This window comes from Haliotis rufescens, unplaced genomic scaffold (genome assembly GCF_023055435.1).
Source record: "Haliotis rufescens isolate VD_foot unplaced genomic scaffold, xgHalRufe1.0.p SCAF_2, whole genome shotgun sequence".
Taxonomy (NCBI): domain Eukaryota; kingdom Metazoa; phylum Mollusca; class Gastropoda; order Lepetellida; family Haliotidae; genus Haliotis; species Haliotis rufescens.
In genome coordinates this window covers 49,116,701-49,132,062 of record NW_025963890.1, presented here as the reverse complement: position 1 = coordinate 49,132,062, position 15,362 = coordinate 49,116,701, and the positions used below count along the sequence as shown (strand labels likewise).

Genomic DNA, 15,362 nt, shown 5'->3' with positions numbered 1-15,362 from the left:
ATAAACACTATTACTGTACCCGACTAGTTGGTGACACGCCCACTCACCTCTCGTTGCACACGACGCCGGAGAAGGCACATGACACTAGCATGTCTGATATAGAGTGGCCCATCTCGATCCGCGTAGCCCTTTCGGACGAAAAATAGAAAACGTCAACGCAATAGAAAAACCAGTATGGATTATCGCCGAAACGAATTCCTTGTGACGGGTGCCACCGGTGGGGCAGGATCCGCTCACCTTTTCGCGAATACGTGGTATCATGATAGTGATTCATAAACACATGCTCAGGATATAGTCGAAATTGTACAATCGACTCAGAAATTTCTATTGGATATGATAAGGGTTTCGTCACTTCATTTATGTGGACGTAAAAGGCGAAATAGCGGTGAAAATTATATAAATGGATGGGTTATTCTGATATCGCCTATACGCCAATTCGCCTATGCTTCGATATGCCTACAGGCTCTATGTAGTCGATTGGGCACACCCCTATGTCAAACATAGACTGTCCCTACATGTCATTACAGACATTGATTCAAAAACATTAAACATTTCATGGTAGATAAGACTACAGAAGTTGACTATTCATTCAGCTTTGACTCACAATAAGAGATTAAAGAACGGCTTCTGATCACATTGTCAATTTCGTATTGTTCTGTGATCTCATTAATCTCAAATAAACTATGTCACAGACTCCAAATGGATCACTTGAAACACCAGGTGTTCGCAACAATGGTAAGCATGAACATCGCAACACACAATATGAACCAATGTTCAATAACAACCATGAATCAAACAAACAATGAATCAAACAAGGTGAAGGTCATTTCAAAATTCTGTCGTCAGGGTAGATGTGTAATACGTACATATTTTAAAAGAAATAATTGATGTCAGATGTAAGACATTGGTATGCAAAATATATTATGTATATTTGGAAATTTACATTTCCAGTTGTATATCATGACGATTGCTTTGCAATTACAGGCAAACAACCATAATATAGTCTTTGAAAGCTATTTAGAAGTGATACACATGAGGAAGAGAGTTTATGGATTTCAACTTCTTTATTATGAGGAACACATTGTCAACCTTTCGGAGTATATACTTAGTCCTTCATTCACCTGATGAAGGAATAAACATCTACTCCGAAACGTTGTGTTCCTCATAATAAAGAAGTTGAAATCCATAAACTCTCTTCCTTATGTGTATCACTTCTAGATGCCTTTCAAAGACAAGATGAACACATTGACATGTTAATTTCTTTAAAACAACAAAAATATTTAGATAGATTGGGGCTGATAAAAGTCGTTTCAAAGACTTGATGCGACATCAACGTGGAGATGATGCAGTAATATCTATAATAAAGAAGTTGACATCCATAAAATCTCTTCCTTAACCATTATGTATTCTTCAAGATACCCCGAGGAAACAAACAATGGGATTCAATTGGGTCTTTTTGCAGTATTTTCCATTTGTCACCACAATCGGACTTCATACTTTGTGTTCATATCGGCATTCTGACCCAGGTCTTCGTTTGACCCACCAGGCTAGCAACACGCCCCGGGACAACAAGAAGGATATTACTTGCGATATGTACCTGTCGTGTCTAAGCTGCAATGTGACATACTAGGTGCGATATGTACCGGTCGTGTGTAAGCTACAATGTGACATACTAGGCTACAATATTTACCTATTGTGTGAGCTGTCACATGACATACTAACTGCGATATCTACCTGTTGTGTGAGCTGTCGCGTGACATACTAGCTGCGATATCTATCTGTTGTGTGAGCTGTCACGTGACATACAGGTGCGATATCTACCTGTTGTGTGAGCTGTCACGTGACATGCTAGGTGCGATATGTACCTGTCGTGTCTAAGCTGCAATGTGACATACTAGGTGCGATATGTACCTGTCGTGTGTAAGCTACAAAGTGACATACTAGGTGCGATATGTACCTGTCGTGTGTAAGCTACAATGTGACATACTAGGTGCGATATGTACCTGTCGTGTGTAAGCTGCAATGTGTCATACTAGGTGCGATATGTACCTGTCGTGTGTAAGCTACAATGTGACATACTAGGTGCGATATGTACCTGTCGTGTCTAAGCTGCAATGTGACATACTAGGTGCGATATGTACCTGTCGTGTGTAAGCTACAAAGTGACATACTAGGTGCGATATGTACCTGTCGTGTGTAAGCTACAATGTGACATACTAGGTGCGATATGTACCTGTCGTGTGTAAGCTACAATGTGACATACTAGGTGCGGTATGCACCTGTCGTGTGTAAGCTACAATGTGACATACTAGGTGCGATATGTACCTGTCGTGTGTAAGCTACAAAGTGACATACTAGGTGCGATATGTACCTGTCGTGTGTAAGCTACAATGTGACATACCAGGTGCGATATGTACCTGTCGTGTGTAAGCTACAATGTGACATACTAGGTGCGATATGTACCTGTCGTGTGTAAGCTACAATGTGACATACTAGGTGCGATATGTACCTGACGTGTGTAAGCTACAATGTGACATACTAGGTGCGATATATACCTGTCATGTGTAAGCTACAATGTGACATACTAGGTGCGATATGTACCTGTCGTGTGTAAGCTACAATGTGACATACTAGGTGCGATATGTACCTGTCGTGTGTAAGCTACAATGTGACATACTAGGTGCGATATGTACCTGTCGTGTGTAAGCTACAATGTGACATACTAGGTGCGATATGTACCTGTCGTGTGTAAGCTACAATGTGACATACTAGGTGCGATATGTACCTGTCGTGTGTAAGCTACAATGTGACATACTAGGTGCGATATGTACCTGTCGTGTGTAAGCTACAATGTGACATACTAGGTGCGATATGTACCTGTCGTGTGTAAGCTACAAAGTGACATACTAGGTGCGATATGTACCTGTCGTGTGTAAGCTACAATGTGACATACTAGGTGCGATATGTACCTGTCGTGTGTAAGCTACAATGTGACATACTAGGTGCGATATGTACCTGTCGTGTGTAAGCTACAATGTGACATACTAGGTGCGGTATGTACATGTCGTGTGTAAGCTACAATGTGACATACTAGGTGCGATATGTACCTGTCGTGTGTAAGCTACAAAGTGACATACTAGGTGCGATATGTACCTGTCGTGTGTAAGCTACAATGTGACATACTAGGTGCGTTATGTACCTGTCGTGTGTAAGCTACAATGTGACATACTAGGTGCGATATGTACCTGTCGTGTCTTAGCTACAATGTACCATACTAGGTGTGATATGTACCTGTCGTGTGTAAGCTACAATGTGACATACTAGGTGCGATATGTACCTGTCGTGTCTAAGCTACAATGTGACATACTAGGTGCGGTATGTACCTGTCGTGTGTAAGCTACAATGTGACATACTAGGTGTGATATGTACCTGTCGTGTCTAGGCTGCAATGTGACATACTAGGTGCGATATTTACCTTTCTGGGTACTGTCATATGACATACGAGGTACGATATTTACCTATTGTGTGAGTTGTTATGTGACATACGCGGTACAATATCTCCCTGTTGTGTGAGCTGTTGTGTGACATACGCGGTACAATATTTACGTTTTGTGTGAGCTGTTATGTGACATACGCGGTACAATATCTCCCTGTTGTGTGAGTTGTTATGTGACATACGCGCTACAAAAATACCTATTGTGTGAGCTGTCACGTGACATACTAGCTGCGATATCTACCTATTGTGTGACCTGTCACGTGACATACTAGCTGCGATATCTACCTGTTGTGTGAGCTGTCACGTGACATACAAGGTACAATATCTCCCTGTTGTGTGTGCTGTCATGTGACATACAAGGTGCGATATCTATCTGTTGTGTGAGCTGTCACGTGACATACTAGGTGCGATATCTGCCTGTTGTGTGAGCTGTTATGTTGCATACAAGGTGCGATATCTGCCTGTTGTGTGAGCTGTTATGTGACATACAAGGTGCGATATCTACCTGTTGTGTTAGCTGTCACGTGACATACTAGCTGCGATATCTACCTGTTGTGTGAGCTGCAATGTGACATAGCAGGTACGATATCTTCCTGTTGTGTGAGCTGTCATGTGACCTACTAGGTGCGATATCTACCTGCAATATCAGATGTGCTATTTACCTGTTGTGTGAGCTGTCAAATGCTATACCAGATGTGCTATCTACTTGTTGTGTGAGCTGTCATATGCTACAATGTATATCAGATGTGCTATTTAGCTGTTGTGTGAGCTGTCAAATGCTATACCAGATGTGCTATCTACTTGTTGCGTGAGCTGTCATATGCTATACCAGATGTGCTTTCTACCTGTTGTGTGAGCTGTCATATGCTATAACAGATGTGCTCTCTTCTTCTTGTGTGAGCTGTCATATGTTATATCAGATGTGCTATTTACCTGTTGTGTGAGCTGTCAAATGTTATACCAGATGTGCTATCTACCTGTTGTGTGAGCTGTCATATGCTATACCAGATGTGCTATCTACTTGTTGTGTGAGCTGTCATATGCTATACCAGATGTGTTATCTACCTGTTGTGTGAGCTGTCATATGCTATATCAGATGTGCCATTTACATGTTGTGTGAACTGTCATATGCTATATCAGATGTGCTTTTTACCTGTTGTGTGAGCTGTCATATGCTATACCAGATGTGCTATCTACTTGTTGTGTGAACTTTCATATGCTATACCAGATGTGCTATTTACCTGTTGTGTGAGCTGTCATATGCTATACCAGATGTGCTATCTATGCGTTGTGTGAACTTTCATATGCTATACCAGATGTGATATTTACTTGTTGTGTGAGCTGTCATATGCTATACCAGATGTGCTATCTATGCGTTGTGTGAGCTGTCATATGCTATACCAGATGTGTTATCTACCTGTGGTGTGAGCTGTCATATGCTATACCAGATGTGCTATTTACCTCTCTTCTGAGCTGAACAGGTGAGTAAATTCTTTGCGGATATCTTGGAGGGTTGATGTTTGACCAGAAAAAAAATTGAAGCCAGGTGGTTCTTGTCTCCTGGTGTTAGTGAAATTGTATTCAAAGCTATCAATGAAGCGTTTTCTGCGACCAGGTGCAGGCTGTGGTCGTGGACCGGGGGATTGTTGCTGATTTGGACCCTGGTTTAAGTTGTTCTGCTGCCTTTTGTTCTGTAAATACAACATCAATAGTGACAGGTTATAACATCATACTAGGTATATGGATTGACAGAAATACGGGTCAACAGTGACAAAAAGGATATGAACATTGCTGGACTCGTGACTAGTGAATCGTTTCGTTGTATGTACTTCGTTTTAAATTACATCGAGGAAAGGGGTATCTTTGACTATTATAAAACCAATACTGCTTGCCGTTATGGAGCGCTTATGTTTACAATATAATTCGTAGAGATAATATGTAGTAATTGGTTTCATCTAAATTTAAGATGTAAATTAGTGCATGGTTGAATGTCATCTAAACTGTCCTAATATGGCAAAATAGTATAGCTTGGCTATTCGAATGAGCTGATTCCAATATACCTGAATTAAGATCAACTTTAATCAAAGACCTCGGTTTTTTCTGGGTGACAACGGAACAGGTCAAACTCAATAAATCTTAGAAGTTTATTTTTGAAGCTCATGGGCAAATGCTGCTCGTTAGTAATATATATTAATAAAACTTTATGGGAGTAGTATATATTTATTCACATATTAAAAAAGTATTTATACAGAAGCGAACCTGGTAGGATGGGGTGGTTTTGTGAATATTAACTTTCGAACTAATTCATGAGTTGACCTGGGCAATATAAAATTGTTGTAGCTTTAAGCACGACCCACTGTAGTGTGGAGTCTTCCAGATAATAAGAGCTTATTATCATTGTCAGTGTTACTACTATTATTGTTCTTGTGCTTGATTTTCTTGTTTGGGGGGTCATGGGCGGCCCTAAGGCGAAGTAATTCAATGAGCAGAGTTAAGGCACTCCGGCACGCAAGAAACCTGTGGTTGTGGGTTGTGGTTCGAATCAAGGTCGTCCCGATAATATTTATATATTTGTCAGCACAATAACCGCGCTCGAAGGATTAATCAAAGTGGTAAACGTCTGAGAATTGCATCACTTCAGGCGTTCCTCCCACATTTGGCTGACACGCCGTGATATAACTGGAATACTGTTCAATTCGTCGTTAATCCGAACTCACACTCACTCGATTCCGGGGTAGAATAGGTCTTCAGCAACCCATGCTTGCCGTAAAAGGCGACTATGCTTGTCGTAAAAGGCGACTAACAGGATCGGGTGGTCAGGCTCGCTGACTTGGTTGATGCATGTCATCGATGCCAATTATGTGGATTGATGCTCATGATATTAATCACTGGATTGTCTGGTTCAGACGCGATTGTTTACAGACCGCCGTAATACAGCTGAAATATTGCTGAGTGCGGGGTTCAACAACAAACCAACCAGCCAACCACATTCACTCTTGTATTTTTTATCGATGGCATCATCATCACCGTTATTTTACTGTATTAACTGCAAAAATGTCGCAAAAAAAGCTACGAACCTTAAGTGAAGAAGCAACAGCATCTGCTCTTATGGTCCTTATATAGTCCTTCAGTTCTTTTCTGCCTTTTGATATCATCGAAGACCTAACAGGGTTCACATTGCAGAAGGTGATCGAGGGGAACTTGAGGTTCTGGAAGCCAAGCTGAACCTTCGTCTGTTTCTCGAACATGATGTAGGATGAGCTGAGAGTATAGAGGTGGATCCCCATGACACACAGGGCTCCTAGGAGGAGCACCACCCACACCAACTTGGCGTACCAGGTCTTGGATGTGTGGATGTAGGGAATCCCTTGCATGGAAGTCCGCCCTGCGAACCTGGTTAGCACCCGTTTGAAGGTCTTGGGGTTTCCCTCGGAGTCGTACTGGTCGGAGCCGACATTGGATGGCGGCGAGTATTTCTGGTGGAACGTGATGTCTCGCCCCCACTTGCCGCTCGGGTCCTAGAAAGACAAGTAACTACGAATTAGGCCACAACCACTTATTATATATATATGTTATGTCAATTAAAACTATATATTCCCAATACCCATCATTAGTATATACCGCCATTGTTTATCATTGCTGCATATTCCCGATACCTCCACGTTAGTATTGCTATTGTTTTCGTCGATGCATATTCCCAGTACCTAATCGTAAGTATATACTACAATTTTATATCATTGCTGCATACACCCAAAGTCTAATCGTTAGTATGTCCTTCCATTGTTTCGTTGTTTCATATTCCTAACCGTTAGTATATTCCTAATTGTAAGCATATGCTGCCACTATTTATGAAGAAGGAGGAGGATGAAGAAGGAGAACGGAGGAGGAGAAGGAAGGAGGAGGAAAAGGAGAAGGAAGAAGGCGGAGGAGGAAAAGGGAGAAGAGGATGAGAAGGAGGAGGATGAAGAAGAAGGCAGGAGGAGGAGAAGGAAGAAGGAGGAGGAGGAAAAGGAGTAAGGAGAAGGAAGAAGAAAAGGGAGAAGAAGGGAGAAGGAGGGTGAGGAGGAGGATGAAGAAGGAGAAGGCAGGAGGAGGAGAAGGAAGAAGGAGGAGGAGGAAAAGGAGTAAGGAGAAGGAAGAAGGGGAGGAAGAAGAAGAAACGGGAAAAGGGTGAAGAAGAGTGGAGAAGGCAGAAGAAGAAAGAAGAAGGGGAGAAGGAAGAAGGAGGAGGAGGAGGAAGGAGAAGGTAGAAGGGGAGGAAGAATAATATAATTATTCATACATAGTATGGCGTATACTAAACCTATGTTTCTAAGTAGTGACTACGTTTACTGGCATACAATGTAACAAAATGCATGTGGCTTAATTATACGATCCGTGGAATCTTGACATGGACGAGGCTAGCCTTTATATTTAAACACACGCATTTGCGTCATTTTAGGAGAAAAAAACAATGTTCGTTGAAAAAACACCATGATGTGAAGATTTGTCATGTGTTAGCGGTATACGGTAACAATGCCACATATGAGTATTGTCAAACAAAGAGCTTGGTTGTGGAGAGTTTATTGTTGTGGAGGCCTCCTATTGATATTGATGAATCATGAAGGGTCGTCGCACTGTATATCTTAGTACCAATTACCCGGCTCCCCACACCCGGGGGCGTTTGAATCATATCTCGATCTGAAACGGAACGCATAAAATATATATTGCCCACACTAATGCCGTTCCGTCTGACCCATTCGGAGCTATAGATCTGATTTGGATAAATAACATCACGTTGTGAATACAGCTTTGTTGTTCTAACAGATTTGTGTTACCTGTCACAGTAAGTTGTTTTAAATGTCGTGTGGGACGGTTCATTCGCAGGACGACGACCCCCTGTGTCGTATGAAAACAAACTAGCAAAAAGTGAGGTCGTCGTCCTGCGAATATTTTAATCCGCCAATCTAGTTAAACAATGGGTATCGAGTGTTATTTTAGCAAGTAAAAAAGTGGAACTGGATTTGAAACGAACGAAAGACAATAAGGGTGGAATATTGATTTATTTACAAATAATTTGAATGTATATGTACAAGATGACGTACATATTAGATTCACAAAAGTCATGGGCAATTAAAACAGTTTGAGAAGATGAGACACTGAGCAAAGACAATTACGCTGACTTCATTCTGGATCAGTCTGGTCTTCAGTTGATCGATTCTGCGTTGTATGTCACAGAACTTCTTCTTTTTTGGTGGGAGACGCTGGCCCGCCTCGTACTGTAGCAGATTACACTCTGTCTTCTGCTGTTCAGCTCCTAGAAATCTTATCAGCTCAAAGATGTTGGGATGGGCTTTGCCGATGACTTTCTTTAAGCGTCCATGCCATCCCTCCAGGTTATTGGTGCGAGGGCCGTCGTTGTTGAAATGGTTCCAAGGCTCCTACTCTGTCTCAACCCAGGTTGTGGTGACGAGAAATATAAACCAAATTATACACATTTGGCCTACCTGTATTGTTGAGTAACTGTTGAGTCAATCAGTTGAGTAAATGGTACTCACTAGATTATCAAAATCATATTTCAGTTTTTGACACTAACCAGGGAGTTAATCCCCTCCTAAAACAACACCACACATCAAAGGCGTACCGGCGGGTCGTCGTTCTGCGAATGGAAAAATTCGAGGGGTCGTCGTCCTGCGAATACCCCTGTGGGGGACACCACATGCGAATATGAGTTGGTGGTAAACAAATGTGTGTGTGAGAGGGGGGGGGGGGGGGGGGGGGGGTGCAGAATGTCAAAAATAAATATACTTCTCACAGAAGGTATTTATGTGCCTGAAATACATCTAAATACTCACGTCATTACTATATGGAGAATGACACAGATTGTCAAAAATGTGCGATTTTGTCATATATTTTACAAGATAGAAGGCTATATACTAATGACTATGCATGAATGTCTCTCATGGTTCTATCTCTGAATACATATTCTTCTGCACGTACCAGTCGTTCGTTAATCTCTACATCCCTACTCTGGACCAACACGCGTGCATATAAATACACTATCATGTGTACATATCGTGCGTATCTTGTCCGGTTCCCAGGAACCGCGATCCAGCTTGCGTAATCCGCGATTTTGTGAACACTAAATTGCGTTATCCCATTGTATACAAAGACTTTGATGAACAAACATCATTGTAAAACTTCAGGGCATTAGTTACATGATAATGTAATGCAAGTCTAACTTCTAACATACGATATCTTTATGGATTGACTGCCTCCTTGGTCTAACAAAAAAGGTACTCACGGAAATGAAAAAAACCTGCTTTTTCGATCTCAGATTTTACATAAATGCAGTTAATATACAAAACATATAAATATTCAAACAACTCAATTAGTACTAATTGGGCCTTGTGTCTTTTTACACGTAAAAGTGTGTAAAAATATGAACAAAACCGACTATTGTGAAACTGAGCATAACCAGGTGTTAGTAGATCAAGGTGAATGTCCATGACCTATGACACCTTGACGACAGGTGAAAACAGGTGCTTGAAACCCACGTGCATGTGATTTGTCAGTGGTTAGTGATTTGTGAGTGGCATTGTGGGATAGTGAATCATCGTCAAAATATCAGAACGTAAAAGTAACATATTCCCTTCTCAAACAACAACTTACATGTCATTATTATTATGTACATAAACATAGCTGTTATTTTTATTGTTGTTTTGATAACCTTTTTTCCAGGCTAATTTGCATAATGCCTATAGCCTGTTTCTTGAAAGTGTCAATTTGGACTTAGTTATATTTTTGAATGTTGAAAGTGCCTACAAATTACCTCCTGTAAAGTACATTTTGTATTGAGCACTGAGATATAACTAGCAAATCCAGACTAGTACTTTTCCATTTGTTTTGTTATTTCGTATTTACATCTACGTAATGCTTTGTGTCGATCCAGCAAAGCAGGGTTTTTTTTATTTCCATGAGTACTTCAGTGCTGGAGCGTCCGCCCGGAGAGCGGAAGGTCCGGGGTTCGATCCCCTGCCGCGTCAGACCAAAAGACGTTAAAAGATGGTACTTGTTGTTACCCTGTCTGGCGCTCGGCATTAAGGGGCTAAAACAAGGACTGGTCGGCTCGGGGTCAGTATATTGTGTCTGAGTGGGGTATTCATGTTAAACTGCGGCATGGTATCTCATGGCTAGCACTATAAATCTGCACCAGTCCGGACTAGTACAAGCAGCCACAAACACACACACGTACATGCACGTCGCTATATAAGTGCAATAATCTTGGACGCGACGTTAACCCCATTTCACCTCACCTCACCTCTATATGGATTGGTTAACATGCAGATTATTATTTTAAAAATGTTTTTTAATAATCATTTGTTGTAACATTCGGCATTTTAGGGTGGCAGTGACTGAAGCACTGACCGCTCTTGCGTATTTTAATCCACCCGTAACACTTCAATCCGCGTTACACCCGATCTGCACACACTGCTATAGTATTGTTAAACGACAAAACTTTGATTTTAAATATTTTTTAAATAATTTTAAATAATAGTTCAAACATTTTGGTGTTGAGATGTAATTATACTGAAACCCTGAACCCAGGAAAATAGAAAACATTCTTCAAAACGTGAAGAAAATCACACTAACTTGTTAAACGAACGTTCTTACCATGCTCTCCTGGTAGTCAGCTGGAGGTTCCCAGTTTCTGTGGTATGGTTTGTCCATTGCGTCGTCGTGGTCAAAGACGTGTGTGACGTTGCCGGAGTACCCGGGATAGTCACGCAAGTGTTTGCTGTTGCTTCTTTTAATAGACATGGTGTGGACGTGTCTCTCTATTGTCAGCGGGACAATCACAAGAAGCCCAGCAAGTGGAGATGCACACTGTTATCCTTCAGGCTCAGATGCTCAAAGAGATGCTTGATACACACGTATTCGGCTTCAGGCGTACGTGATAATGGACGATATAAAAAAGTTATAGAGGGGCGGGCTTTTGTGAAATCAAGCGTCATATTTTAGAGGTTGTGACCTCCAAAAACACCACATATGGATAATATATATACATATATACAGGTTCCGCCTCCTCTGTATTTTCGTTTCCAACTTTGAAATTAATAGACAGGACAAAAGTGCAAATAAACCCTATTTACGCCCCGCTTTCGATGTTTTCAATACGATATTTGCATTAACGATGTTACGATGTTAAAATCTGCAAAGTTATATATACCCGTGACACTTTCACTTTAAATGTTCAAAATAGTTTAGAGATGAAATATTTCAGTGTCTAGATTTTACTTTAACATGTCTATTAAACAGCCTGAGGTCGTCTTGGGTGAGTTTCTACATAAGATAAGACATACAATAAATACCAATGGCTTTGTGTGAACATCTGCAGATAACAGTTTGTTACAAGTGTCGCCATGATTTCTTTCATTTGAATCCCCAATTATTGTTTTGCTCCACATCCTAGTTAATAAGGTCAACATTATGCAACCTTTTGTTTGAAACAATCGCGGTAATTAAGACCATGGCTTCATTGTTTTAGAAGGGTTCGCTATCCGCTAACAGGAGCCAATTAATACTGTTCAACGAGCAAAGGCTACCTATTACGTAGTACGCCCCGAAACATGGCTCGCACCGCCTTCGACAGTAAGTGAACTGGGTTCATCTGTCATCTATTGTGTCATCAAGTGGCCATAGGTCAGTGATCGACATGTTTTATTAATTATTTGATCTTTTACAAGAAGCTTTGGCTGTTAAGAGAGATTTTTCTTATATTTAGGCAGCTCAGACTAATTGATTTTTATTATGCAAGAGGAATCACTGCAACACATTTTAGCTAAATGTCTATATTATATGTTTAAAAGAAGACAAAACTATGAAAGTTAATTATCATCATTATTATTATTATTGTTATTTCTAAAAAGTAAAACACCACTTTTATTTTATTAGTATTGTATATATATAATATATATAATATGTATGTATGTATGTATGTCTCGTATGTATGTATGTATGTATGTGTGTGTGTGTGTGTGTGTGTGTGTGTGTGTGTGTGTGTGTGTGTGTGTGTGTGTGTGTGTGTGTGTGTGTGTGTGTGTGTGTGTGTGTGTGTGTGTGTGTGTGTGTGTGTGTGTGTGTGTGTATGTATGTATGTATGTATTTATTTTATCCACAATGGATACACTTGTATTTTAATGTGTCTCATAAGCCTAATAAGGGTGGAAGTACAAGCTTTCGTTTTGAACTCATACTATGCCAAAGTGAGTACGGTAATTCAATCATATATAATTATTGTCCTCCATAGTAAGCATCATTACAACATGGCACATGCACAGGTAAACGTTGCATTTATTCCTAATTACCCCGGTGGACATAGTTTAGTGAACAATAGTCGTAAGTGCAGGGTTACGTCAAGTTCCATTCATAATGTGCATATTTCATTTTGTGAAATGAATAAAATTGTGCTCATTATATTTCATTTTATACCTTATTTCATTATATATTTCTGTGTTATTAATGTCCGGACAATTACACACAACTTTGCCAGCAGGCCGGGGTCAGTCTAGTAGTCCAGAACAAGCCTTTATCTTCATCCCCATTTTTCGAGGATTTGATGTCTTTATGGGGCTGAAGTATGGGGTCTTGATAATATGGATAGTATAGAAATTATTCACAACTTTGCTTGAAAACGGTTTTTTTGGCAGTTGTGAAATCTTACATTTCTAATCACGTTGTACTAATATAAGGGTAACGTTATTTTTAAGGGCATTATCATTTGCAGAAGCCCGAGGTCTTCCATTAACTGCCCGTCGAAAGAGCGTTACCGCTGTCGACAGCGCTCTCCGTGCTTGTAAAAATTAATCCATGACCAGATAAGAAGGCCGCTTGATACTCTTCAATCAGTTGCCGTGGTCATAACGAGTAGTGTGTATTTTATATAAATAAAAGCGACAAAACCCTTTCCATGTACATAAGAAATCTCTGCCAAAAGCAGAGATGATTGTACGCTACCGACTATATATTATGAGCATGTGTTTATGAATCACTACCAAATAGTGATGACATCAGGTGTTCGAGAAAAGGTGAGTGTATCCTGCATCCGTGACAAACACATGCAAAGACAAGTCAATTGTTCACCTGACAAAACATATGGTACAAGTCAAAATAGGAATTGCATCTGCACTGATGCGTCTGAATTGGAAATGTCCTCCGCGTGTCTACCATGAAACCTTTTGGAAAGCTTTATTGGGGCCTTGAATGTTGTAACCTTGATCAAACAGCTTCTGAGTAAGAATCGTGGCTCTTTTCGAAATCATGGAAGAAAGAGCATGCTCGATTGTCCCTCAAAAATTTTAAAATGTAGACACCAAGGGCTGGAGCTGCAGGATTATTGTTTGACATGAAGAGAAAGTTGACTGTTGGAAATCATCTCTATTGTCATAAAGTCTTGTGAAGAATGGTTTGTCACTCTGAATCTTTATGCATAGATATAAATATTAAACATATGAGGTGGTCTCATTGTCTTTATTTCCAGTTCAGGTGGGTAAATCAGTGGGAGGGAATTGGCTATTTAATGGTTATTAAACGATATCAGGGCCCACTTGCAGAAAACGATCTAAGCGCTAAGACTATTGAAAGCCTATGTTAAAGTATGGGAGTTAAGATCATCTTACCACTAAGATCGCTTTGTGCAAGCGGGCCCAGATCATCGATATATCTGAAGCTTAAGTTAAACCTATTGGCCAAATCACCTTGCTTTGAATCTGCCAATCCGAGCAGAAATTCTGATTAATATACATAAAGAAACATATGAGCAAGGAGGGGGGCACAATTCGTGCCCATGGGGATGCCTACTTCTTGCCGAAATGTCTTACCTCCCCATTATATTATAGATGTTATCAATGAGAAAGTCCAGCATTTCACATATTGCTTTCATTTTAGACAAATTGACCTGAACCTCGATAGATGTGTAACTGTATCTATGGTCACCACGTTTTGTAACAAAAGCCCCGTGGATCAAGGAAAGAAGTTTTCCATTAAGTATGTCATGCGGGATAGTGGTGTACACAGTTGAAAAAGGAAATTGAACTTGATTCTTTTCTGCGATTGAGACAGATTGTCATACATGTGTGTGATTTTGTCCGAAAAAATCAATATAGAGAGATATTTCAGAAAGCTGTATAATAATTACCATGTGTGAATGTTCGTCGTGGTTATATCTCTGAATACATGAACATCTGTACATACTCGTTCGTTAATATCTACATGTCTGTGCTAGACCTACACGCTTACATATAAATATATTATCACGTGTATATGTCGTGCGTATTTTATAGAACTACCCCATCCACGGATTACGCAAGCCATGTGCCCCATTCCCGACCTTTCTTGCGAAATCATGGGAAATAATGGGAATCATATTCCAGATAGCCATACACTACACGTTTCTTCAAATTTGGAAATGTCCTCCACATGTCTACCATAAAACTTTTGGAAAGTTTTACTGAGGCCTTGAATACCTTGAGCAAAGAGTCGTATGACGTTTTTTTATAATCTTGACAGAAAGAGCATGCTCGATTGTGTATCTCAAAAGTTGTGAAATGTACACAAGTAAGGCTGGAGCTTGGTATACGAATACTGTGATGTTACAATACACCAAATATCATATTGCTACATTTGTATTACAGGTGCACAAGAAGTTAAAGTCACTAAAGTTCAAGGCTCCTACATCCCTGGTACCGATGCCAGCCCTGTACTATGAAGAAGTGTCATCTCCCAGAGTCAAGCATCAACCGTGCCCTGATAGCAACGATGCCAACCTTCAACAGAAGAAAGACATTATATATACCGCGCTAGACCAGCCCATGGACAGGGCCTTGTC

The 15,362-nt window shown here is 40.4% G+C and overlaps 1 protein-coding gene across 2 annotated transcripts in view; it reads right to left on the bottom strand.

Annotated features, from left to right (window-relative positions):
* Positions 1-15,362, bottom strand: part of LOC124146288 (degenerin del-1-like) — a 35,891-nt gene that overhangs the window by 13,751 nt on the left and 6,778 nt on the right. Inside the window, exons 1-4 of one of the 2 annotated variants that reach the window (XM_046516521.2) lie at positions 11,150-11,388; positions 6,574-7,014; positions 4,958-5,187; positions 48-128 (exon numbers count right to left, since the gene is read on the bottom strand). In XM_046516521.2, coding sequence (XP_046372477.2) covers positions 48-128; positions 4,958-5,187; positions 6,574-7,014; positions 11,150-11,296 — 899 coding nt within the window. In that variant the 5' untranslated portion in view covers positions 11,297-11,388. Of the gene's footprint in view, positions 1-47; positions 129-4,957; positions 5,188-6,573; positions 7,015-11,149; positions 11,389-15,362 lie in introns of those variants that run through there. The other variant, XM_046516522.2, reaches the window with a different exon arrangement.